At 45.0% G+C, this 25,601-nt stretch overlaps 3 protein-coding genes across 4 annotated transcripts; all 3 read right to left on the bottom strand.

The window, feature by feature from the left end:
* Positions 1–619: 619 nt before the first annotated feature.
* On the bottom strand, positions 620–10,465 carry fgfr1b (fibroblast growth factor receptor 1b). The gene is made up of 17 exons (XM_037485361.2): positions 10,321–10,465; positions 8,539–8,667; positions 6,170–6,271; positions 5,911–6,083; positions 5,708–5,831; positions 5,138–5,328; positions 4,803–4,947; positions 4,482–4,672; positions 4,127–4,266; positions 3,242–3,363; positions 3,048–3,158; positions 2,767–2,957; positions 2,421–2,543; positions 2,276–2,346; positions 1,899–2,036; positions 1,484–1,589; positions 620–1,328 (listed from the first exon to the last, which is right to left on the bottom strand). Exons 2-17 carry the CDS (start codon positions 8,645–8,647, stop codon positions 1,272–1,274), a joined length of 2,094 nt encoding a protein of 697 aa, XP_037341258.2. The 5' UTR covers positions 8,648–8,667; positions 10,321–10,465; the 3' UTR covers positions 620–1,271.
* Positions 10,466–14,134: 3,669 nt separating this feature from the next.
* On the bottom strand, positions 14,135–17,756 carry LOC119226184 (band 4.1-like protein 4A). The gene is made up of 11 exons (XM_062559003.1): positions 17,056–17,756; positions 16,850–16,954; positions 16,618–16,663; positions 16,207–16,509; positions 16,058–16,139; positions 15,638–15,725; positions 15,244–15,332; positions 15,022–15,128; positions 14,634–14,820; positions 14,477–14,557; positions 14,135–14,364 (listed from the first exon to the last, which is right to left on the bottom strand). Exons 1-11 carry the CDS (start codon positions 17,149–17,151, stop codon positions 14,262–14,264), a joined length of 1,287 nt encoding a protein of 428 aa, XP_062414987.1. The 5' UTR covers positions 17,152–17,756; the 3' UTR covers positions 14,135–14,261.
* A 131-nt stretch (positions 17,757–17,887) lies between these two features.
* Positions 17,888–25,493, bottom strand: fsd1l (fibronectin type III and SPRY domain containing 1-like). Of its 2 annotated transcripts, none has more exons than XM_062558900.1 (13): positions 25,384–25,493; positions 23,723–23,818; positions 23,504–23,635; positions 23,298–23,399; positions 23,155–23,177; positions 22,241–22,362; positions 21,793–22,011; positions 21,549–21,647; positions 21,332–21,461; positions 20,634–20,722; positions 19,770–20,024; positions 19,599–19,687; positions 17,888–18,905 (listed from the first exon to the last, which is right to left on the bottom strand). In XM_062558900.1, exons 1-13 carry the CDS (start codon positions 25,399–25,401, stop codon positions 18,804–18,806), a joined length of 1,476 nt encoding a protein of 491 aa, XP_062414884.1. In that variant the 5' UTR covers positions 25,402–25,493; the 3' UTR covers positions 17,888–18,803. The 2 variants fall into 2 exon arrangements, with proteins under 2 accessions (XP_062414884.1, XP_062414885.1); XM_062558901.1 differs by having other exon boundaries at positions 20,634–20,719.
* Between the last annotated feature and the right edge of the window lie 108 nt (positions 25,494–25,601).

Raw genomic sequence — 25,601 nt, 5'->3', positions numbered from 1 at the left:
TTCCACAGTAAGAACCACGAGGTGGCATCAATATAAAATACCTTCCTTTAAACTGAAGACTGACAAACCTGTGTTTCAACAAGTGGAGATTAAGACCTAAATTAATCATTTACACACATTAACAAGTATTTTTGCTCAAAGGTGTTTAAAATAGTATTTCTTTCCAAGTATAAATACTGCATACCTGTTGGGACCTCTCGATGCCGGAGGTGCTGACGTCTCTCACTCGGTCGTCTGTCACTAACAGCCTCAGCTGCTCTTTATGGCCCATTAACTCCTATCAGGTGACCTCCCCCCCCACCCCCCCATCCTCAGGCGGAAGCTTTAACAGCTTTTAGAGACTCTAAATCTGCCTCCAGGAAGCGTGGTGGACGTTCACGGGGACTCGTGTCCACACACGCTCTGTGAAAACGCTGATTCTGGATCGGCAGAGAAAAACCTTCCCAAAGGTGTGTGTATTTGGCATCTTATACTCGCTACGTAGAGGGGACTGACACATTTTAACTACAAGTGAGGACTTTGATTGAAAACACAAAGACTATTTAGAAAAGCTTTGTTTTTGACTGAGAAGGAGAGTAAATATGTTTTGTCAATAGCATATCAAAAAAATAGAACAAAATGTAAAAAATATTTTTAATACAGTTGTTAACTAGTTAACCAGCGGGACGACAAGTGCAATGTTGAAGTGTACATCATCTTTGGCAAAGGCACTTTACTGCAGAGAAATACATGAAATGTTGGTGCAAAATAAATGAATGACTACAAAAGCCCAAAGAAATACATCTATAGATGAGTAATAGGTTGTTTATGAATGATGGATATGTTTTTAGATTTAACTGTTGTGCATTTCATTCACTGATCTGTTTCTCCCTTTATTACTTTCTATATAAACGTCATACTATAACGTTTCTCATTTAAATCCAGTTTGGTCTTCCACATAAAAGAATAGTATTTACAGTATTCCCACTGATGGCACATTTCTGTTATTACTGTTATTTGTATTAACATAACCAAAGCACAGATGCCATGAGCAGCCCGGCAGCAGCTCTCACGTCCTGTCAGTCTGTGTGGGTCAGGGTTCATCAGATGCTTCCCGAGGCCCAACTGGGGAGTCCAGCTCCGTCCAGCTGTTCCTCACATCAGGACAATCGACAGCGAAACTCCGTCTGAGTCTCCTCCAGCCATCGGCCTCGTCCCGGAAATACCACGAGGACACGAGATGAAGGTGATCCAAGATGGAAAAGAGAAGGGAAAAAAGGTCCTAGGTCCTCCTATCTGGAGGTGACCGTAGAATACTCGACCAGAGGAACATCGAGCTCCAGGTACTCCTGCAGAGACGGAACCACCGGATTAAAGAGACCTGTAGTGCTGGGAGCAAACTCACAGACCATCACTGAGAAATAACCCCTGCTGGTCACTACAGGGAATGCAGCTTTATGACCTAATGAGCTCCATGCAGGTATCTCCGTGAAGAACCCGTTACCTGGTTTGCCATGAGAGACAGCGTGCGGTCCAGGTCTTCGACCAGCTGGAGGAACGTGGGTCTGCGAGACGAGACGGTGGCCCAGCAGTCCCTCATCATCATGTACCTGATGGAACAGAAGGGAATGTTCTAGATACCACATATCACTCCACCTGTGTGATATCACCACTTCACAACATTGAAGTATTTTAACAAGACAACATCCATGATGACAATAACAAGACAAGCTTTTACTCTCAGTCCTCTTACATCATCTTACATCATGTTTTTATTAGTGTTATTGTTTTTGGCACTTAGGTGTTCAGTCTCCTCTGGATTCTGAATTGATGAATTGGATTTAGCACAGAAGAAATATCTCAGAGGAACCGGAGAGCATTTTTCTACGTTCTGCTCCTTCTCCGGAGTGTGAACTCACAGCTCCTCCGTGCAGGCCCAGGGTTTCTCCATGCGGTGGCCCTCCTTCAGGAGCTTGAAGAGCTCCTCCACGGGGACCCCAGGGTACGGGGACCCACCCAGCGTGAAGATCTCCCACAGGAGGACTCCGAAGGACCACCTGCAGCAGCATGGAGGTAGCTTTAGACGGAGCTGAACAAGATGCTGGTCGAGTCTGGTAGAAATGAGCCACTTTTCTCTTGTTTATAACTGAAAATCTTTTTGATATTTAGAGTCTTCATGAGCATTTATTTCATTTTCATACAGACAAAACAAAAAGAACCAGCATCATGTCTCTGTTGAGTTGTGGCTGGATTAATATTCAGACTCATTTATTTATGTAAAGGTTTTATAACTTACACGTCACTTTGATGCGTGTAGACACGGTCAAATAAAGCTTCAGGTGCCATCCACTTCACCGGGAGACGACCCTGGACACGAGGACATGAGCAGGTGAGGGGAAGAGGAGAAGAGGACATGGAGACACGAGGACATCCACCCTTACATTGGTGGTCTTCTTGTAGTAGTCGATGTGCTGGACGTCTCGAGCGAGACCAAAGTCAGCGATCTTCATGACGTCGTCGACTGTGACCAACACGTTCCTGGCTGCCAGGTCTCTGTGGATACACTGGGGGGGTCAAAAGGGTTAGTGTGATCTCTTCAATTTTATTTGTGGAGAGAATGAGACATTTTGAATAAATAACATGTTTTTGCTGAAATATCACAATTAAAAAGCAAAATGTGGTTTGTCACGGATGATGCGTTCGAGGTTTTTCCAGCCTGTGTCTGTGATAAACGTTTTGGTGACTGTTTAAAGACAGCAGGCTCTGATCTTTCAGGATCTCACTGACCTTCTTGGAGGCCAGGTAAGCCATCCCTCGGGCCACCTGGTACGCAGCCGACACCAGCTCCCTGACCTCTAGCCTTCCCAAGGTCGCCTGCCTCGGCCCGCTCCAGTACTCCAACCCGACCGGTCGGCGAGCCCGGAGGAACTCCCTGAGGTTCCCCTGCGAGGCGTACTCCACCACCACGTACAGGGGGCCTAACGGGTGGTGGGGGGGGGGGGGGGGTGCACGTTAAAATCTGGACACATCAGCACCCACAGGCCGCCGCTCACAGAGGACACGCTCACCACGCTGAGTGCACGCGCCCAGCAGGTTGATGATGTTCTTGTGCTTGCCGATCATCTTCATCATCTCCATCTCGGAGATCAGGTCGGACAGGTCCTTCTCCGTCGCGTCCGCTGAATGCGACAACAAGACAGCCTCGGGTCAAGGTCAAATCATTGTGACTCTCATTCATGATCAATTGAATCGTGTGGATCACCTTTCAGCATCTTAACGGCCACCTTCGAGAGACGCGTCGGTTTATTCCTGTCGAGTCCGACGGCCTCGGCCAGAACCACCTGACCGAAACAGCCTTCACCCAGAGGCTTCCCAAGGGTCAGCCTGGGGACGGCGTGTCCATGAGACACAAGACAGAGGACATGTCAACAAGACAGAGGACATGTCAATGACGTGTCAACAAGGCCTGAGCAGAATCTCAACCAGTCTGCCTGAAGGAACGAGGTCAAAGCCACATGAGAAGCTCTGTGGGTTCCTGAGGATTTACTGGCGACACTTTTATAGCCCGTTGGTGGACAGATGTAACTCGTCATGAAGACAGCGGCAGGAAGAGAACTGAAGGGTGAAGCTCTGAGAGACTGCACTCAGTCAGTGGGGCAGGAAACTGAGGTGAAACCAAAGACTGTAAATAACAACTTATTCATCCTCAACATAGAGACCTGTCAATCAGCGTTAGGTCCCGCCCTAAAGCAACCCCCTCTTTATGGTCTGTTTGACTCCACATGGACCATCATTCACTAAATGAACATCATGCTGCATTGAAGAAGACTTGAAACTAGAGACTGAGACCATAAACTCATGTTTACAATGTTTACTGAGGTAATAAATCAAGAGAGAAGTAGAGTCATTTCCTCATAGACGTCTATGGGAGCCGAGGAGTCGCCCCCTGCTGGTCACTACACAGAAGTAGAGTAATTTCCTCATAGACGTCTATGGGAGCAGAGGAGTCGCCCCCTGCTGGTCACTACACAGAAGTAGAGTAATTTCCTCATAGACGTCTATGGGAGCAGAGGAGTCGCCCCCTGCTGGTCACTACACAGAACGCTGCTCTAAGCTCGGCGGTAGACGTGACCCTGCAATGTCGTACCTGTCACGAGGAAGCTCCCAGACGGAGTCATAGGGGAGTTCGTACTCCGACATCCCCATCAGGACCGTAGTGGCGCTGCTGGAGAGACGACGCATCAAACACATCCTGGACTGGAGGGAGGACGAGGAATCCACCGACACCTGCAGAGCGAGGAGCGATTGCTTGAGATTGTGATTGCTTACATTATGGTAAACACTGAAAATCCGGTGTCTCAGAGAAGATCTCAGGAAGTTCACATGCACATAACATGGAGCAGTGTTTGTTTGGTTTGGTTTGAAATGAGATGGCGGGAATCAGACAAAGAGCCTTTTGGCTTCATCTCTGTGGTGATCTTTAGCAGGAACTGGAACCCTACCTGTCTCCTCAGTGGGATGCTCTTGGCCAACTTCTGGACCGCCAGCTGGGCGCTGAAGTCGCTCTTCTTCGGGACGCAGCAGAGCCGGCAGACCACCGCCGTAGTCGCCAGGGTGACGATGATGAAGAAGCCCAGGCAGTAGATGAAGATCTCCAGGTAGGTCTGCGAGGACAGCGGGGTGGGAGACACCTCTGTGGCCAGAGAGAGAGAGAAAGGTAAAAGGTGCCGTGTGCAGAGCTCCAGGAGGAGGAGCTACAGGAGAAGGAGCTAAAGGAGAAGGAGGAACTCCAGGAAGAGGACCCCTGCCGTGCCACAACGTACCGTCAACCACGGAGAGCCATGCGGAGTGGTGAGAGACGCCGATGGAGTTTTCCGCCATACAGGTGTACTCGCCCGAGTCGCCCGGGGTCACATTCTTCAGGGTCAGAACCTCCATCTCTTTGTCCGTTGTGTTCAAGCCCGCCGTCTGGGAAGAGAGGCGCCATAATGTGACAGGAAGTAAAAAACAGTCAACAAAAGAAACAACTCACCTCCAGCCGACAATGTTCGCCACAATGTTAATTACAGCGTAGATTATGAACCTCTGGACTATAAACCTCTGGACTATGAAGCTGTAGCCTCTGGACTGTGGAATGTGGACGTCTGGAGGGACTCACCTTGAGGACGAGGACGTACGGGTTTCCATCCGGGGCCTCTCGGCTGCCATTGACGGTGATGTGTTTGAACCACCGGATGTGAGGCTGCGGGTCGCTGAAGACGCGGCACACAAACTCCACGTTACGGCCGACCTCCGCCGTCTGGTTGGCCGGCAGACCGGCCTGCAGGATCGGCCTGTGGGGGGAGCGCTCTGCCGGAGCAGCGGCGTGTTAGAATGAACAAAACGAGTTAGAGGTAAACCAGCGACGCTCATTCGGCACCATCAGGGTTCCTATTCTTTTTGCTAACACATCCCTCCCTCATTTTAAGTCTTAATGATCACAAAGTTAAAGGGCCGGACCGCGTCCCCGAGTATCAGTTCAGACATCACAAACAGAATCTAACCTTCAAAGACGTGTTGTGGACCCGGTCTAGAGACACTCTGGTCTCAACCCTTCAAAGTCTTTGTCTCTGGTGCCAGTCTTGACTCGTCCTTACTTTAGGTGGTTTGCATTAAAACTGGAGATGCCCTCTGTGTTTTCCAGGTGTTTCGGTTTTATCTACATTTAGATCTTCTATGATCTTCTTACCAACTACGTCCAGCAGGTAGGTGTGGTTGAGGCTCCCGTATTCATTCTCCACCAAGCAGGTGTAGTTCCCTTTATCCGAAGGGACCACGGACTCCATTATCAGAGTCCACATGTGGTCTCTGAACTGAAAGATCAAGGAGATAATTTTAAAAAACATTCACAAATACAAGCGGTTGGACTTCTGCAGGTTTTTGAAAGCTCACCTTGAAGCCTCCGATCCTTTGGTCCTTCCTGAAGACCTTCCCGTTCTTGTACCAGCGCAGCAAGGGAACCGGGTTCCCCGTCGCCTGGCAACGGAACCTCACCGTCTGGCTGGCAGGGACGGCGTGCAGCTTCTTCTCCATTTTCTCCGGGGTCACCCACTGCGGCGCTGAAGCTGGCGGGGCAAAGCATCACCACGTTATCGACCGAAAGACCACAACGTGAGGAGAGAGATGAAGAATCGAGGGTGGGAGGGCTCACCTTGGAGCTTCTCGTTACTTGTCGACAGCTCGTCGGACAGTTTGTTCTCTTCCGAAGACGACTCGTCTTCCTCTTCGTCTTCAGAAGATTTCCCCGCGTTGGCTAAAAAAAAGAAGTTGCAATGTTTCATAAACTCTGAGGGTGTGTGGTAAGATTTCAGAACTTCTCTTTCTAGGTCGCCAGATGTTCTTCAAACAATCCAATGACCTATGACCTCTGACCTCTAGCCAAGCAGACAAGACACAGACTTTCACGACTGAGTGCATACTGAGCTTCAGAGACCTCCTCCACTGCACCGGCCACTGGAAGTGGACCCTCCCCCACATATTATACAATAAAATACGACACATGTGCGGTGAGTCCTGGACCTCTATGTTGGCATTGAAGTCCCAGTAGGAGAACCTTTCTGGGTGTTCTGGCGAGGCATTTGTGAAACCTTTCAGACCAGAAATGTGACAGGTTCAACACAGAACCACTCCTGAGAGGGTCTATGAACCCGCCTATGTTGTAAAAAAAAACACTTAAAGAGTTTAGTCCACAAACTTTCCACAGAAGATCCCTTTTATACGGCAATGGTTTCATCGAGAACCTAAAAGGACTTGTTTAATTAAAGGGTTATAATCTAGAACCCTGAAGAACCCTCTGTTCAAAAAAACACCTCTCACTGCAACTATTAATCTCACAACAATATCGCCTTCGTCTAAGAAAGGGTGGCTCAGAATCAAAGGCTTTTGGGTAGGAAGAAGCCTTTGGAACCCCTTCTTAGAACCGCAGACACTGGACACAAGAGTAAGCCAGTGAGCAAACTGGAAATACAGATTATGACAAATGTGCAACTTGAGTGAACCACATCAAACGGTTTATAAAAAGAGCAGCGCCGGCCGGTCGGTTCTACGGACGGAGTTCACTGCAGTTACAGGAACATTTAACTGGGTTGGTCCTCTCCGCAAGGAGGGAGGAGGTTTTCAATGTCGGAGGGGATCCAAGCCAGCGAGGTGGGAAATTAAAAACAGACTTTGTTTATCAAAAAGAGGCTAAAGCTGAGAAAAACAAGAGTTTACGGCCTGGAAAACAACACAATCACGTTGACTGTATTCCAGATGTTTGAAGCTAAACAAACAGAAGGTATATACATTCATATGCACAGAAACCTTATTCTGATGTTTGTGTGTGTGTGTGTGTGTGTGTGTGTGTGTGTGGGCGTGTGTGTGTGCACACAGGATACAAAGACCAGAACCCAGAGCCATGGACATCAAAAATAAATCTCTCTAACCAGTTTCAGATGTCTTAAAGCGCAAAACCTTCTTCTTAGTCACTGAAAGACATTCTCTCACTGGAAACTTTGAAAAGCTTTTGTACGACAGAGAGTTTAGAAACACATAAAATAGCCTCACACAACAAACAGGACACCCATAGCCGGACTTTTTTAAAAGTACTCATATGAAAAGAGTATTTTTCACTTCTCATATTTTTTGCATCTCTTGATGTACTGCAGGGCTAACAGAGCTAACAGAGCTAACATTGCTAACAGAGGTAACAGAGCTAACAGATGTAATAGAGGTTAACATAGGTAACATGTAGGTACCATGGCAACAAACAGGGACAGAAAACAATGGCAAAGACTACCAGCAGTGGTTTTATGAACCTTAGCTAAGCTGATGGTTGACAAATTGTAAAGTATAAAAAAACTCTCCAATATTCAGTAGGATCTTTGATGACGGCATCATCACATTGTTACATTACATGTCATTTAGCAGACGCTTTTATCCAAAGAGACTTGCATTGCATCATAACCCATGCGTTATATTTTGCCTGGGGAGCAGTTAGGGGTCAGGTGTCTTGCTGAGGGACATTTCGACATGGGGCAGCCGGGATTCAAACCGCCAACCTTGCGGCTCCCAGCAGATCACACTACTCCATGCGCCACCATCGCCCATTGTTAAATACCTAGTCAGAGCTAGTAACGGCTAACGGCTAACCAAAGAAGGTTAACTACTGTTACATTATGATGTATTCAGGCTCTGCTCAGTAAACGTGAGAACATTATAACAAACCTGTGATGAGTTCAGGTGTAATCTGTAAAACGGAGTGAATACCTTTTACCCAACCGTCTAATCACAGCGGGGTAGGCGGGCAGGACAAAGATCCTGCCACGAAGTAAAGCTTTAGTGCGCTGCCGTCTGTTCGGTGTCCTCGTGATCAGAAGTGGTATCATAGCAACCAAATGCAGCCGAAGAAGGAAACGCTCTGAAGCTCCCCCAGCTCGGAGAAAACATGGGATTTCAGAAACTGTTTTTCCCCTTTTTCATGTTTCTTCTGCACATTCATTTTCTGCACGCGTTTCAATTGGGTAATTGCTTCGGTCTCACCTGTATCCGTGTCCTCTGTGGCCGGTGTGGACCGGGTGTGAGGAAACTGGACCAGCAGAACCAGCAGGATGCAGGAGAGCAGCAGCTGGAGGTAGCGGGGGGTCGGCATGTCGCCCTTGTGCTTCCTGTCTGCGGACGAGAAGGATTCATTATTTAGGTTTTCACTTCAATAGAATTCAGTTTCTTAGTTTCCATGGTGACGTCTATAAACGTCTCGTTCAGTTCATGGTCAGGTTCAGTTCATATGGAAAGAAAGGAACCAAGAAATATAATTTTTGTTGAAGGTCAGATGTAGTTGCTCTGGAAAGCAGTTTTGTTAGTTTGTTGCATTATCTCAGGAAAAACAAATACAATGTTCTGTGAAGAAGCAAGAAGACATCGGGAAGAACCAGCAAAAGAACATGAAGCAGCTAGGAGACAACCTCCAACTCCTAAAAGCTGCATTCTGTGTAGTGACCAGCAGGGGGCAACTCCTCTGCTCCCATAGACGTCTATGAGGAAATGACTCTACTTCTGTGTAGTGACCAGCAGGGGGCGACTCCTCTGCTCCCATAGACGTCTATGAGGAAATGACTCTACTTCTGTGTAGTGACCAGCAGGGGGCGACTCCTCTGCTCCCATAGACGTCTATGAGGAAATGACTCTACTTCTGTGTAGTGACCAGCAGGGGGCGACTCCTCTGCTCCCATAGACGTCTATGAGGAAATGACTCTACTTCTGTGTAGTGACCAGCAGGGGGCGACTCCTCTGCTCCCATAGACGTCTATGAGGAAATGACTCTACTTCTGTGTAGTGACCAGCAGGGGGCGACTCCTCTGCTCCCATAGACGTCTATGAGGAAATGACTCTACTTCTCTCTTGATTTATGCCCCCAGTAAATATTGTAAAGATGTGTTTAGTGTGTGTAATGAATAAACAACAACTAATTAACAAAAAAAACCTTTTAAATTAGCTTCCATGCTAACTTCACTCAATCAGCATTGACAGATTCTCTCTGCAGCTGCTCTCACCTGAACAGACCCCCCCCCCTCCCATTGCCACTGAATAACTGTGGAATTTCAAACTCACACTGACGGACTAAAACAAACAGCTGCTGGCTGACTCACCAAGAGAGGAATACAGCGAACCACCCGACTGTCCTCAAAGGCATCATTTAGTAAAGTACAGCAGTAGATTTAAGTAGTAAAGTAGAACAGTAGAGTATAGTAGTAAAGTCCAGCAGTAGAGTGTATTTGTAAAGTACAGCAGTAGAGTATGGTAGTAAAGTACAGCAGTAGAGTATGGTAGTAGAGTGCAGCAGTAGAGTATGTTAGTAAAGTCCAGCAGTACAGTATAGTAGTAGAATATAGTAGTAAGGTACAGCAGTAGAGTTTAGTAGTAAAGTAGAGCAGTAGAGTATAGTAGTAGAGTACAGCAGTAGAGTATGGAAGTAAAGTACAGCAGTAGAGTATGGTAGTGGAGTGCAGCAGTATAGTAATAAAGTACAACAGTAGAGTATGATAGAAGAGTGCAGCAGTAGAGTATAGTAGTAAAGTACAGCACTAGAGTATGGTAGTAGATTGCGGCAGTAGTGTATAGTGGTAAAGTACAGCAGTAGAGATAGTAGTAGAGAACAGCAGTATAGTATAGTAGTAGAATATAGTAGTATTGTACAGCGGTAGAGTTTGGTAGTAAAGTCCAGCAGTACAGTATAGTAGTAGAATTTAGTAGTAAGGTACAGCAGTAGAGTTTAGTAGTAAAGTACAGCAGTAGAGTATAGTAGTAAAGTTTTTGTTTTGTTACCTCTGTGGGTCCGAGGCTCGATGTTCAGAGTCGGATCAACAGGAGCAGAAAGATCTCAGTTTGATGGTGAGCGACGGTGCTCGATGCTCCCTGTTTTCTCCTCACTGAGTCCTCAGACGCAGCAAACCCTCCAGAGGGAGTTTCCTTGCGCTACTTACCCCCCCCCCCCCCCCGCTGCATTAATGCCCCCCCCCCGTACAACTATTCATTTACTACCCTTCAGAGTGGCGCAACACAGCCTCATGCATTGCCCTCCTCCTCCTCCCTCCACCTCCTCCTTCTCTCCCTTAGGAGCCTTCACCCCCCCCCCCCCTCCCTTTAGGAGCAAGAATCATTTCCTCTCTTTACATTCCTGTTGTGCACAATTTACTGAGAGAAGAAATGTTCACACCCCCTTAAAGGTACTAATACCACTGTGTAGAGGTACTCTGTTACAGTACAAGTATTAATACCACTGTGTAGGGGTACTCTGTTACGGTACAAGTACTACTACTACTACTGAGTAGACGTACTCTGTTGCAGTACAAGTACTACTACTACTACTGAGTAGACATACTCTGTTACAGTAAAAGTAGGCCTACTTATACCACTGTGTAGAGGTACTCTGTTACGGTACAAGTACTACTACTACTACTGAGTAGACGTACTCTGTTACAGTACAAGTACTAATACCACTGTGTAGAGGCACTCTGTTACGGTACAAGTACTACTACTACTGAGTAGACGTACTCTGTTACAGTACAAGTACTAATACCACTGTGTAGAGGTACTCTGTTACGGTACAAGTACTACTACTACTGAGTAGACGTACTCTGTTACAGTACAAGTACTAATACCACTGTGTAGAGGTACTCTGTTATGGTACAAGTACTACTACCACTGAGTAGAAGTACTCTGTTACGGTACAAGTACTAATACCACTGTGTAGAGGTACTCTGTTACGGTACAAGTACTACTACCACTGAGTAAAGTACTCTGTTACGGTACAAGTACTAATACCACTGTGTAGAGGTACTCTGTTACGGTACAAGTACTACTACCACTGAGTAAAGTACTCTGTTACGGTACAAGTACTAATACCACTGAGTAGAGGTACTCTGTTGATGAGTGTTATTTGTATATAAGCAGAATAAAAGTATGGTTACTTCATCTGAGATATAACACTTTAATACAGAGACAAGGTATTTAAATCTAGTCTACTACTACTATTTAAATACTACTACTATACATCAATAAATACCAACATACAGGAAAAAGGCACTGAATTGTGTTAGTAGTTTGCACTCAATAAAACAACTTTGGACTTATTGATAACAATAAATGACGTATTGATCGCTGATATTAAAACTACAGCCGAGAAGCAGGAAGCTGAGAATGTTCAGGAGGACATTCGTCTGATTCTGATCAGCTGTTTACACTGAGCCTGGTTACACACACGCAAACGCACACAAACACCTACACAAAAATCACACACACACACACACACACACACCCCATTGTGTCTCTTTGGCATCGTGTCTGTGTACTGAGGACAAAGCGAGGGACTGTTTGTGATGTCACAGCCGGGGACAGAGACGTTCTGTCATACAAAAACACAAGAATCTATTCAGTGTGTGTACAAATACTGCAAAAAGACGTAAAATCCCACAAGCTGGATGTTCCAAGAGAAGGAAGTACATAGAGGATCAGGACCAACCTGAGCCTGGTTCACATAGTGGATCAGGACTAACCTGAGCCTGGTTCACATAGAGGATCAGGACTAACCTGAACCTGGTTCACATAGTGGATCAGGACTAACCTGAACCTGGTTCACATAGAGGATCAGGACTAACCTGAACCTGGTTCACATAGTGGATCAGGACTAACCTGAACCTGGTTCACATAGAGGATCAGGACTAACCTGAACCTGGTTCACATAGTGGATCAGGACTAACCTGAGCCTGGTTCACATAGTGGATCAGGACTAACCTGAGCCTGGTTCACATAGAGGATCAGGACTAACCTGAACCTGGTTCACATAGAGGATCAGGACTAACCTGAACCTGGTTCACATAGAGGATCAGGACTAACCTGAACCTGGTTCACATAGTGGATCAGGACTAACCTGAGCCTGGTTCACATAGAGGATCAGGACTAACCTGAACCTGGTTCACATAGAGGATCAGGACTAACCTGAACCTGGTTCACATAGAGGATCAGGACTAACCTGAACCTGGTTCACATAGAGGATCAGGACTAACCTGAACCTGGTTCACATAGTGGATCAGGACTAACCTGAGCCTGGTTCACATAGAGGATCAGGACTAACCTGAACCTGGTTCACATAGAGGATCAGGACTAACCTGAACCTGGTTCACATAGTGGATCAGGACTAACCTGGTTCACATAGAGGATCAGGACTAACCTGAACCTGGTTCACATAGTGGATCAGGACTAACCTGAGCCTGGTTCACATAGAGGATCAGGACTAACCTGGTTCACATAGAGGATCAGGACTAACCTGAACCTGGTTCACATAGAGGATCAGGACTAACCTGAACCTGGTTCACATAGTGGATCAGGACTAACCTGGTTCACATAGTGGATCAGGACTAACCTGAGCCTGGTTCACATAGAGGATCAGGACTAACCTGAACCTGGTTCACATAGTGGATCAGGACTAACCTGGTTCACATAGTGGATCAGGACTAACCTGGTTCACATAGTGGATCAGGACTAACCTGGTTCACATAGTGGATCAGGACTAACCTGCCACGGTGACGCATGGTGAGCTCAGTCACAAAATCCATTTAATGCAAATTTGTGTCTGCGGTGAATGTTCCTCTAGAGAATAAAGTTAAATACTTTGTGGCACTTTCACCACTTTTAGTCAAATTGAGAGACGTTTCACAACCGTGAGGCGAGTGTTTCAGTAGCACGTGCACACACACACACACACATGCACACACACACACACACACATGTGCAGCCCCCTCCCTCTGTAGGAGGGACTTTGAGACGCACCACAAGCTGAAGAATGTGGAGTTTACATGGGCGTCTTTATTTGGCCTGAAACAAACCTCAACCACACACACACACACATGCACACACAGTCGGGACGTGGTTGTGCAGTCAATTAAATAAATGTTTGTGTTTTTTCTCACGGAAACCTCCAATGTCTACACCCCCCCTCCCCCATCAACCCCCCCTCCCCCTTACAAACACCACCCTGCGATGGAGGCCGACTCGGCTCAGTCTGTTTGCTCCTGGAAGCGCGAGGACATAAAAAAACACTGATGTGAAGCGGAGCCGCAGTCACGTGCACATCTGTAAACAAGGAGCGGGGGGGTGGGGGGTCGGGGGGTCGCGGTTTGGCCTGAAGCCCTTGTGGTGTCTTCTATTAACACATTCAGAGAAGGTTTCCTGATGTAATTTCTTCCTCTGAGCCCAAACACCTCCATTAAAAACACATCAGTGAGCCTCCTCCTCCTCTTCATCACCCAGTTCTTCATCTCCCCTCCGCCCCACATGCAGAGCACTTTGGATTCGTCCTCCGCAGGACATTGTTGTCCCCAACAAGGGGACATTCTTGCATGTGTGTTGTTTTACCGTCTGCTTCTCCTTTGGACCTGTGAACATGTTTACGTTGGCATGGCAACGCAGACCTGAATCTGACCCTGAGAGAGCAGCGCCCTCTGCTGGTGCCCCGCCCCCAAACACACGGAATATGAATCAACAACAAGCTCTTCATGAGTGTGGCGGCGGTGAGAAGCCCTGTTCTGCATGATTCCACTCGTACTCATCATCAGAAAACACTTTATTTAGTTTATATGCAGCTAGAATTTCATCAGAACTCAACAATTTCAAATGTACGAAGGCTGGAAGTCAGTCATGGAGGGGCGTGGCCTCTCTGAGTGACAGGTGTGTCGCCTGCGGTCGCTAGCTGCTAGCCGTTTGCTTCTCTACGTCAGTCGAGAGAAAAGGTCAACGCCGGCCTCGGCGACCTGTGGGTACGTTGCAGTTGCCTTGGTAACGGGAAGAGGAGGAACCAGGTCCATCTTGGGACTAAAAAAAGAAGAAAAATTGAAGAAAAATTGAAACAAAGCGACAAGCAGCAGCTCACCTGAGGACAGGTGATGGATTACATCACTGAGGGCGACACTTGATTGGAACCTACTGGAGGTTTGAAGCCGACGCCCAGCGACGATGTACCCGCCCTCTGGGGCAACGTTGCATTCTGATTGGCTCACCCAAAACCCTGCGAGGCACAAAAAAAGTTTCCTCAATCCCTTCTTCGCTTTCCTCCTTTCCTCCCTCTGCACCTCCTTCCTCACCTCACGTCCTTATAAGGTATTTCCTCCGTTTGTCTGTCAATCAAACCGTCAGGCTCCATCAGCTGCTTCCTACACACACACACACACACAAATACACAAATAGACTCATTATTAGATACAGATTCAAATAGTGGTCCAAAATAATAAGAATATAACTCATTTAATAAAGCAAAATAAATAATATGGCCTCAAGTTTACCACCATTGTGATTACACACAAATTAGATTTTTAATTTCATTTAAAAAATTTGTTTGTTGTTTAATAATAATAATAATATTATGAATGTATCTATTTGTGGGCGAAGTCATTTTTCTCAGACACACACACACACACAACCACACACACACACACACACACACACAAAATGATTTCCTTCTATTTTAGAGACTTCCTTTAATCTTCTCATTTTTAGCATTAGCATTAGAACTCACATTTTGTACAACGATTCTCAGCTCAAATGTTTTGTTTTTAAAGTGAAGTTTTTTGATTCTCTGCCTTAAACGAGAAGAGTCAACGTCACATGAGGAGGTCTCACTCTGAACAGAAAGAACAGACTCAATGTTTGGAGTCAGCAGATCAACAAAGATGTTTGAGGAGGTCTCACTCCTACCAGTAATATTTCCCCACCAGCTCTTTGTTCCTGTAGATGACGACGCCCACTGTGGTCGGACCCAGGAAGTACTCCGCCTGGTTTTCACCCTGAGGAGCAGTTTTTTATTGGTTTATTTGATAAGAGCCATGTCTTCATCTCTCAGATAGAAACACACACACGGACCCTGCCAGGTTCTCACATTCCTCTGAACCCTGATGTATGTTTCAGTTCCTCATGATCAGTGACTTTAAAATTCTTTAAAGACATATTTTTATTAGCAACATCAAATTCTATAAATCTCCTGATTCATCTCCTGGAGAGAGAATAAAGAACTGAAGAAGTTTCATACAAACCATTCGACTGAAAGCAGGAGAGAGCGGAGCCTTTATTGATCAGTGATCGGTTTTCTTACGTAGGCGGCGAAGAGCGAGGCTCCGAACATCTGCAGAGAGCTGCAGAGAGACAGAAGGAGACGCTGGGCCTGAGGACGAGAGACGCCGCTGGACAGAGGACACACAAAGGGACAGACAGGAGCATTTTACTCCAAACGTAGGGATCAATAGTCAAAAAGTAGGGGGGGACCAATGAATGAGTGAATGTCTAATCTGCCACTCAAACTACATACAACTACATTGACTTGTCTGAGGGTTAAAGGTGACGTGTGGGAGGGGCGGTTGTGTGTCTGTGATGCTGGAGACCAGTCGTCCCAGTGAGTCCCGCCCCCCCGCGACCTTCTATGCATGAGTGGTGTAGGAGAGGAGTCGCCCCCTGGTGGTCACTAGAGATGATGCAGCTTCTGTTTTACTTTGAAAGGTAATAATTTCCTGTCTACCTGAGGGACTTGTAGATGTGTTGTACTTCCTGGTTCTCCTCTGACTCTTCAGGCTCCGCCTCCTTTCGGTCTCCTCGCTCCGCTGAGGCAAAGGAGAGGAGGAGTGTTTTGGTTGTGGTTTAGTGAAATAAAGGTCAGCTGGTGCTCACCCTGCAGCATCAGGGCCGAGAGCCGGGGTCTCAGGGGGGGGGGGCACGGCAGCCGGCCCTGACGCACGTCCTGACGCACCTGCAGGTAGAACTGATACCTGGAGACACGCGACACAAAGTTATACTCCCTGCTTTCAGTCTGATAATAATAATAATAATACAAATAACAATAATGATAATAATCAAACGGATGAAATAATAGCTTAATGAAACGTTGGAATAACCGGGTGTTTTCCTCCTTCAGCCTCGAAGCATCTGGGACATAAAACTTGACACCAAAGTAGAAAATGAACGGCGGACCGACTGTGACGAAACAATAAGAACGAGAAACAAATCAATATTTGTGTTTGCAGCTCGACACAAACATGGATGGATTTCCTTTAATAGTTTTTTAGTTTGAGGGAAACTCACCGAGGTCTCGATGCTGTTTGAGAGTTTTTAAAGGATCCAACCAGTGCTGTTAGAAGCACAAACACAGCTCAATTATCCACAAGCAAACGTCACAGATTGTTCAAATTGCACCCGAGCCCTTCAAAATAAAGCTCACAGAGAGGTTTGCACTGTTAGTGGTAGTTTTTAGCCTAAAATGATCAGCAGATGACTCTCTGAAACAAGGTGTTTACTCAGAGGAAACTCCTCCCACCGTCTGCTGCTCTCTGTCACAGAACCTCAAACCAAAGAACTCCACGTCACGGACGTCCAGGTGGGAGAACACCTGGTTCAAGATGGCCGCCGCCTTGGAAGATTTCTGAGGAGGAAAAAAATGATTTTTCTTCATCAGAAAATAAATGAGAAGAAATAAAAGAAAAGTGAAAAGAAAAGAAGTGAAAACAGGAAGTTTTCTCTCACCTTAAAGCCCTGCTCAGCCCCCAGTGTCATCTTCCTCTCGTCCAATAGGAGGACTTCCCCGTAAAATTCATCCCAGTTGCCACGGAAACAGGCCATCGCTACTTATGAGGATTTATACTAATTAAAAACGTTGTTCAGACAGTTGATTTAAAGAAACAAGTTAACTGATTAAATAACAGAAGTAATAAATACCTGGTAAATATATACAGACTAAAATGTCATTATTGTTTGTTAATGGTTTTCTTAAAGGAGACCTGATACTGCTGCATTCAAACATTTAAAACAAATGAATCAATACACGTCATTGAGCTTTTATAGTTAAAAAATAATTACATTTACTGTCAAAAAGATGGTGGAAAGAAAGGTGTTCATCCCTCACCTGCTGATCCTTAACGTTCCTTCTCTCCTCTTCCTCTCAGGTTCTGTTGTTCTGTTGCCGTGGAGACGCCCCCCCCCCCTCCCGTCTCTCATTTAAATGTGTTTTTTGTTTGTTAATCGTCTATTTTACACAAGAAGTTGTTTTATTTCAAACTGTCTCAATCTCTTTTGTGATTATTTTTTCTATGACCAAAATTAAAGGTTTAATATTAATTTGAATAATTTAAATGAAAACAATAGAAAAACTAATAATACATTCACCTCCTCCTTGTCTTCCTTCTTACCTCAATCAGGTACCTTCTCATCTACTTTGCCTCCTTCTCTCCTCCCTTCTCCCTTATTAACTTTCTATCTTACACTTCCTGTTTGGTTTTTCAAATTAAAAGCCTCCCTATTTATTAAGCGCAGCATGACGTTGTTTTGGGGAAAAAGTCAAGGTGAATTTCGGACACAATTCTCCACAGGTGTAAACTTTTATTTTTTCACAGTTCGACAAAATGTTTGATACAAAACATTTCAAACAGACGATTTGAATAGTTTATGATTCAATAAATATTTTCAGTATAAGCTTTAATTCCAGGTACGATATCAACATTTCTTCTTATTGATGGAAAACAAATTCCACCCTGATTGTGGGCAAAATCTAAAAAAGTGCAATTTGAAAATGTATTTTCAAAATAAAAGTCAGTCATTTGGTCAAAGTGCCGGTAAAAGTTCTATTATTACCGTCAAAATAAAATCCAGTAGGAATGCACAACACAAAATCTATTCAAGTATTTCATAAAAGTATTTCACACAAACTCAACAGATAGCTTCCTTATCAATAATAATAATAATCCACAGCTTGTTGTTACAACCTTCAAAATAAAAGCTAATGGAAATAGGCCTTTCTTTCTGATGGCTGTCTGATCTTTAAAATGATTCTGAAATTTAAAAACACGTTACTGGAAGCCGCTTAAGTCTTTGCTGTCTCCTTTCTGACATTTAAAGTTTGAATAAATCTTTATTTTCCCGGGGAATAAACTATTTGCAAACAGCAGCAATTCTGATCCTGCTTTCCTGTTTCAAAAAATCAGTCAAAATAAAAGCCAGAGGAAACAGACAATATTAACACATCTTCAAAGTAAAAGCACACAGAAATAAAATGATGCTTGAGGTCCAAACTGTCAAAACAGAGCAGACAACCATAATCAAAATATCTTATATAGTAAAGATCTTAAAATGTCACATTTATTTTATAATTCCAGTTCATATTTGATAAATAAATGCACATATATATTATAATTTAAAATGAATAAATACAAATGTATAAAATTAATAAATTAATGATAATTATCAAAAACTAAATGAAAGCAGGTGAGGAAGTCAATCTACTGCGACAGGTTGCTGAGGCTCTGATTGGTCGAAAGGAAATTACCCATGAAGCTTGGCACCTGCAGGCCTGTTGCTATGGTGATACCACCGCACCAAACCTGCAACACAGTTTAACGGCAGTAAGTACAGCAACACAATGAGTGTGATATAGTACTCACTGTGAAGGCAGGTGATGTACTAGTACTACGGTGTGATGTACTAATATTCACTGTGAAGCAGGGTTGATGTACTAGTACTACGGTGTGATGTACTAGTACTCACTGTAAAGCAGGGTTGATGTACTAGTACTATGATGTGATGTACTAGTACTCACTGTAAAGCAGGGTTGATGTACTAGTACTACGGTGGGGTGTACTAGTACTACGGTGTGGTGTACTAGTACTCACTGTGAAGCAGGGTTGATGTACTAGTACTGCAGTGTGATGTACTAGTACTCACTGTGAAGCAGGGTTGATGTACTAGTACTCACTGTGAAGCAGGGTTGATGTACTAGTACTTTGATGTGGTGTACTAGTACTCACTGTAAAGCAGGGTTGATGTACTAGTACTTTGATGTGGTGTACTAGTACTCACTGTAAAGCAGGGTTGATGTACTAGTACTTTGATGTGGTGTACTAGTACTCACTGTAAAGCAGGGTTGATGTACTAGTACTGCAGTGTGATGTACTAGTACTCACTGTGAAGCAGGGTTGATGTACTAGTACTCACTGTAAAGCAGGGTGGATGTACTAGTACTGCAGTGTGATGTACTAGTACTCACTGTAAAGCAGGGTTGATGTACTAGTACTCACTGTGAAGGCAGGAAGCAGCGGTTGGCTGAACTTTGTTTTGAAGGAGTGGAGGAGGCGCCGTCGCTCCGCGTCGATGAACGACAGGTCACCTGAGACGCAAAGAGGAGGAGCTTAACAAGCAGGAAGCAGTCGACGCGACGGCCGCTCGGCGCCGAAGGTTTGGGTCGGTACCGTTGTCGTAGTCGCAGTAGACTCCGATTCGCTGAGGCAGCGGCCAATCGAGCGCCTTGGCCTTGTTGTTGTGCTTCGCTGCCAGCGAGCTCTGCAGCCATTGGCTGGCGTGGAGGCACCACGAGCCCGAGCTCTTCCCCAGTTGGTCAAAGCGGCCCAGGCTGGCACGATAGGCCACGCCTACACTGAAGGACTTCCAGTCGGCGAGGGGGCGGAGCTCCCAGTAATGACACCCGCCGGCCATCTCCTTGTCACCTGGGAGACATTAAAAGTTCATTTGATTTCAAAGGCAGAATAAAATATCTGATTAAATATTTATTAAATAAAAACAAGAAGGGAAAAGACAACAATCTGTTCCAACCTTCAAAATAAAAGTCTGACATTTAGATCTGATAATATTTGACTTTGTTGTGTATGTGAAAATAAAACTACAAAGAAACTTCAAGAACAAAGCAAAAAACACTGAAACTAAGGCCTTGACTTTCAAAATAAAACCAGCAAGAATAATTAATATAGTAACAAAATAACATCTGATAAAAATGTGTGTTATAGTGTAATATTTTTGTGTTTAATGACAAGAATTAAAAATCGTTTTGAACTAGAACTTACTCTTACTTACTTGCTTTAAATGTACAATGTGTATTAGCTTTGGTATTGGTATGAGGTATTAGTGTAATATTAATATAATACTTTGCTTTTTGAAGTACTCAAGGACTTTAAAAGTGTTAAAGACACACAACGCAAAAAAGAAAGAAAGGAGGAAGCAAAACAAAAACACTTTTAGTAAACAGGGAAACTGGAGAGAGCACGTGATGGGTGATGCAGTGATGGGGTTAGCGGGTGTAGAAGTACACCGTGAAGTACCCAGCACTGTGTACGATTCTCCGGCGAATCGGTCGCGTCCTGCTCGGCTTCCTGCGTTCTTATTGGGCGACGGCGTGGCGCTGCGGCTGCTAACAAAATAAAACACAGGAAGTTAGAAGTGGAAACGACCTCGAGCCTCCGAGATAATAAAAGTTGGAAATCGGGTGGAAGCAGCCAATGAGGTCGTAGCACAGCGATGATGCAGCAGAGAGAAGATGAAGAAATGTGAGTAAAACAACACAAAACGTTAAATTGATTAGATATGATGTAATATTGTAATAAATAGAATTACTTTGCCGTAATGAAAATTAAGTATTTAAAGTCATGTCATACATTTCTTTAACCATTCAACTAAAATTTCTACACGTTGAACCTGTTTGAAAAAATAACTAAATAACAAAAACACAAAAAAATACTCAGTTAAACAACGTGACAAAATTAAAAAGTACAAACAGATCTGAAGATTTTATTGAGACGTAAATAAACGCTGAAGTGATCGGCCGCATGAAGTGAGGAATGGCGGATGGAGGAAGTGACGCGGCGGTTGCTAGGCAACCTGTCAGCGATGTCTCTACCTGAGCGAGTCGGAGAGGACGCGGTACGGAGACTGAGGAAGGACAGAAAGGTCAAAACCCACAAGCGCAGCAGCAGAGGAGACAAAGCTCAAAGCTTTAATAACACGACATCATTGATGTCACCTGCTCTTGTTCTCTTTTCCCCTCAGCCGGGGGTCGTGACCTTTGACCCCCTGCGGCTCCCAGGTCACAGTGTCGCCCTGAACCTTCAGCTCAGCGTGAGCCGTCGCTGCGTCGAAGCCGAAGCTGAACGCTGATACGAGAAGAAGAAGAAGAAGAAGGTCATTTATGTGCTGGAGACCAATGAAAAGTTGACTCGAGGATTCATTCTTGTGATCACCTCTCGTTTCCATGACAACGGGCTCGGAGAATTCGCCGGCGGCCGCTTTGTTCTTCGCTCGGACTCGAATGACAACAAAGCGAGTTTCAAACTTCAGACCTGAAACAAACATGTTTTTAAAAATAACTTTTTCTAATCAACCATTTGATTTCTATAATAGAGGTTTTTCTTCTTTTTTTAGCTAAAATGTTCAGCCGATTAGCACAAAGCGCCGCTGAGGCTGATGGGAACGTTGACCTCTCACCTGAGATGGTGACGTGTGTGTCACTGATGTCAAGTATTTTTTCCCAGCATGCATCTCCCGCCGCCCTCAGCGAGTCGTCCCGGTTCGTTTTGCGGTACTCAAGTTCGTAGCGTCGCTGTCCGCCATCGCCCTCAGCCTCACCGGCCGGTTGCCAGGCAACAGTGATGTCATTATCACAGACAACACAACTGGAGACGTCGATCTCCGGAGCTCTGGGTACTGTAAACAACAACAATGATGTAAATAATAGAAATAAAAACTAGAAAATTAAGGAAATCAGGTTACTGTCACTGATGTATTTTTGGTTGTTGTGACTTATCAAAGCACCTTTTACGTTACTTTTAAAGTGAAGTAAGCATTGAGGCTCCTTAGCATTAGAGACACTAAATCACTCAGTGAGGAACCTTCCTGAGAAGAAATGACGGTTCCAATCCAGCCAACGACTCACCTGGTAGGAAGTGAAGGCGTTGAAGCCCCGCCCTCTCCGCGCTGAAGTCAACATTAAATTGTGACATGTTCTCCGACGCCACCAGACGAGTCGTCAGCCGGAACGCCGGAGCCATGGTTACCCTGGCAACGGAGGCAGCAGGGAGGGGGGCGGGGTTCATTTATAGGTCTTTGATTAATTTAAAGTGTTTTAACGCTGGATTAAATTAAAATGTGACGAGAGCCGAACAAAGAATGTAAACGTCATAATGTAAACGTCATAATGTAAACGTCATGATGTAAACGTCATAATGTAAACGTCATGATGTAAACGTCATAATGTAAACGTCATAATGTAAACGTCATGATGTAAACGTCATGATGTAAACGTCATAATGTAAACGTCATGATGTAAACGTCATGATGTAAACGTCATAATGTAAACGTCATAATGTAAACGTCATAATGTAAACGTCATAATGTAAACGTCATGATGTAAACGTCATGATGTAAACGTCATAATGTAAACGTCATAATGTAAACGTCATAATGTAAACGTCATAATGTAAACGTCATAATGTAAACGTCATGATGTAAACGTCATGATGGTAACGTCATAATGTAAACGTCATAATGTAAACGTCATAATGTAAACGTCATGATGTAAACGTCATAATGTAAACGTCATAATGTAAACGTCATAATGTAAACGTCATGATGTAAACGTCATGATGTAAACGTCATAATGTAAACGTCATAATGTAAACGTCATAATGTAAACGTCATGATGTAAACGTCATGATGTAAACGTCATGATGTAAACGTCATAATGTAAACGTCATAATGTAAACGTCATAATGTAAACGTCATGATGTAAACGTCATGATGTAAACGTCATGATGTAAACGTCATAATGTATTTAAAGCGTGAACAAACCTTTCTTTGATTTGTTTCGCAGCCTGAAAAACAAAAGAGAAACATTTAACTACATGATTATTAGGTAAATTTTTATTGTTAAATGAAATTCCAAATTAGGAGCTAGTGGTGATTTTGGGGAATAGACAGGAAAGTCAATCTACTTTTAGGAATTCTTCTTCGTTGGTGATGGTCAGCGTGTGATTTGCGAACTGGAGGAGTTCTTCACAGGAGAGCAGAGCCGCCCCCCCCTCCGCCATCTGCTTCTGAACAAGCAAACCACCAAGACTCTTCAACAGCAAACTAAAAGGGATTCTGTCACCAATTTATCAGACAAAAGTCCTTAAAGGTGATAAAAGTATAGGTTTACCTGAAGCCCCGCCTCTTTCCTCTGCTTCTCCTCTTTAATGGCATCACGCAGCTCCGCCCCCTTCTCCTCCAGGGCGGAGCTTAGGTGCTCAAGCTCCGCCTCCAGCTCTGCAGTCACTTTTAATGACTCCTCCTTGGACGTACAAAGTTTACAGGTCGTTTTATTTCAGATCTGTCCAAGCACAACCTTCTAGTCCGTCTTAGCCAATCAGCTGCTCACCTGGAGTCCGGTCAGTGTGTTGTCGACTGCCTCCAGGAAGCTTTGGAGCTCTTCATTCTTATTGGCCAACGTGCTGATGATCCTGCACAGAGCTTCCTGTTTGACACACAGAGAAACAGAAATAAACGTTTGCATCCAGATGGTGACGGTGGAGCAGCTTGTCACATGGTGGCTTTTCAGATTGGGATGTGGTGGTTGCACAGTGCCTTACTTCCTGCTGCACCCACATCACATGCTGTCAACTTCCTGCATCACCTGACCCACATGAAGCTCCAGCGCACACTGAGGATGAACCATCATCTTCATCATCTACGCTTCCATCACCACCATCAGCTTCACCATCATCAGCACCATCAGCTTCACCATCATCACCATCATCAGCTTCACCATCATCAGCACCATCAGCTTCACCATCATCATCACCACCATCAGCTTCACCATCATCAGCTTCACCATCATCACCATCATCAGCTTCACCATCATCATCACCACCATCAGCTTCACCATCATCAGCTTCACCATCATCATCACCACCATCAGCTTCACCATCATCATCACCATCATCAGCTTCACCATCATCAGCACCATCAGCTTCACCATCATCATCACTACCATCAGCTTCACCATCATCATCACCACCATCAGCTTCACCATCATCAGCTTCACCATCATCATCACCACCATCAGCTTCACCATCATCATCACCATCATCAGCTTCACCATCATCATCACCACCATCAGCTTCACCATCATCATCACCATCATCAGCTTCACCATCATCACCACCATCAGCTTCACCATCATCACCATCATCAGCTTCACCATCATCAGCACCATCAGCTTCACCATCATCATCACCACCATCATCATCACCACCATCAGCTTCACCATCATCACCATCATCAGCTTCACCATCATCATCACCACCATCAGCTTCACCATCATCATCACCACCATCAGCTTCACCATCATCAGCTTCACCATCATCATCACCACCATCAGCTTCACCATCATCATCACCATCATCAGCTTCACCATCATCAGCACCATCAGCTTCACCATCATCATCACTACCATCAGCTTCACCATCATCAGCTTCACCATCATCAGCACCATCAGCTTCACCACCATCAGCTTCACCATCATCATCACTACCATCAGCTTCACCATCATCAGCTTCACCATCATCACTACCATCATCATCACCATCATCACTTCCATCATCATCATCATCATCATCACCACCATGAGCTTCACCATCAGCTGAACCTGTAGCATTATGCTTCCTGGAAGTAGTAGGAGTATTGCAGTATTGCAGTGTCAATGCTACTGGACGGGAGAGGGAGGGAGGTAGAGGGTGAGAGGGGGGGGGGGAGAGTTACCAGAGGAGGAGGCTCTGGTTGCAGAGGAAGCCTCTCGGTGGTTCGTGAGGCCGCGGAGGCGTAAATGAAGCGTCGCTCTGCCAGAGAGAGAGAGTCTTATCGGTAAATCCCCCATTCAAAGGGACGCGGACTCGACCAGAGAGAGAGAGAAGGACTTTGGCTGCTAACAGCTAGCAGCTAGCTAATCCTCTCCCTCCTAACTCCACGTGTTTCCTCGGGTCAGCTGACAGGTCACGTGATGTCATTGATCATCGATCGATGGATCGATCGGATTCTTACCTTCTGAGTGTCCATCATCTGAATAAGAGAGAGGGGGAGAGCGACGCAGAGGGGGAGGAAGGACACCGACCGGAAGTGGAGTCAGATACAAGATACACAGCTGTTTCCGGTCTGACGTGTCAGAATAAGAGTCTCAAGGTGACAGAATGTGAGCGTCAGAAATAGAATCTAAATGTGTGAGGTAGAAATCTTCTTTCATCATATAGAATAAATAAAGT

Source organism: Pungitius pungitius, chromosome 18 (assembly GCF_949316345.1).
Source record: "Pungitius pungitius chromosome 18, fPunPun2.1, whole genome shotgun sequence".
NCBI lineage: Eukaryota > Metazoa > Chordata > Actinopteri > Perciformes > Gasterosteidae > Pungitius > Pungitius pungitius.
Note: the sequence above shows the minus strand (reverse complement) of the source record. Positions and strands in the feature narration are given on the sequence as shown.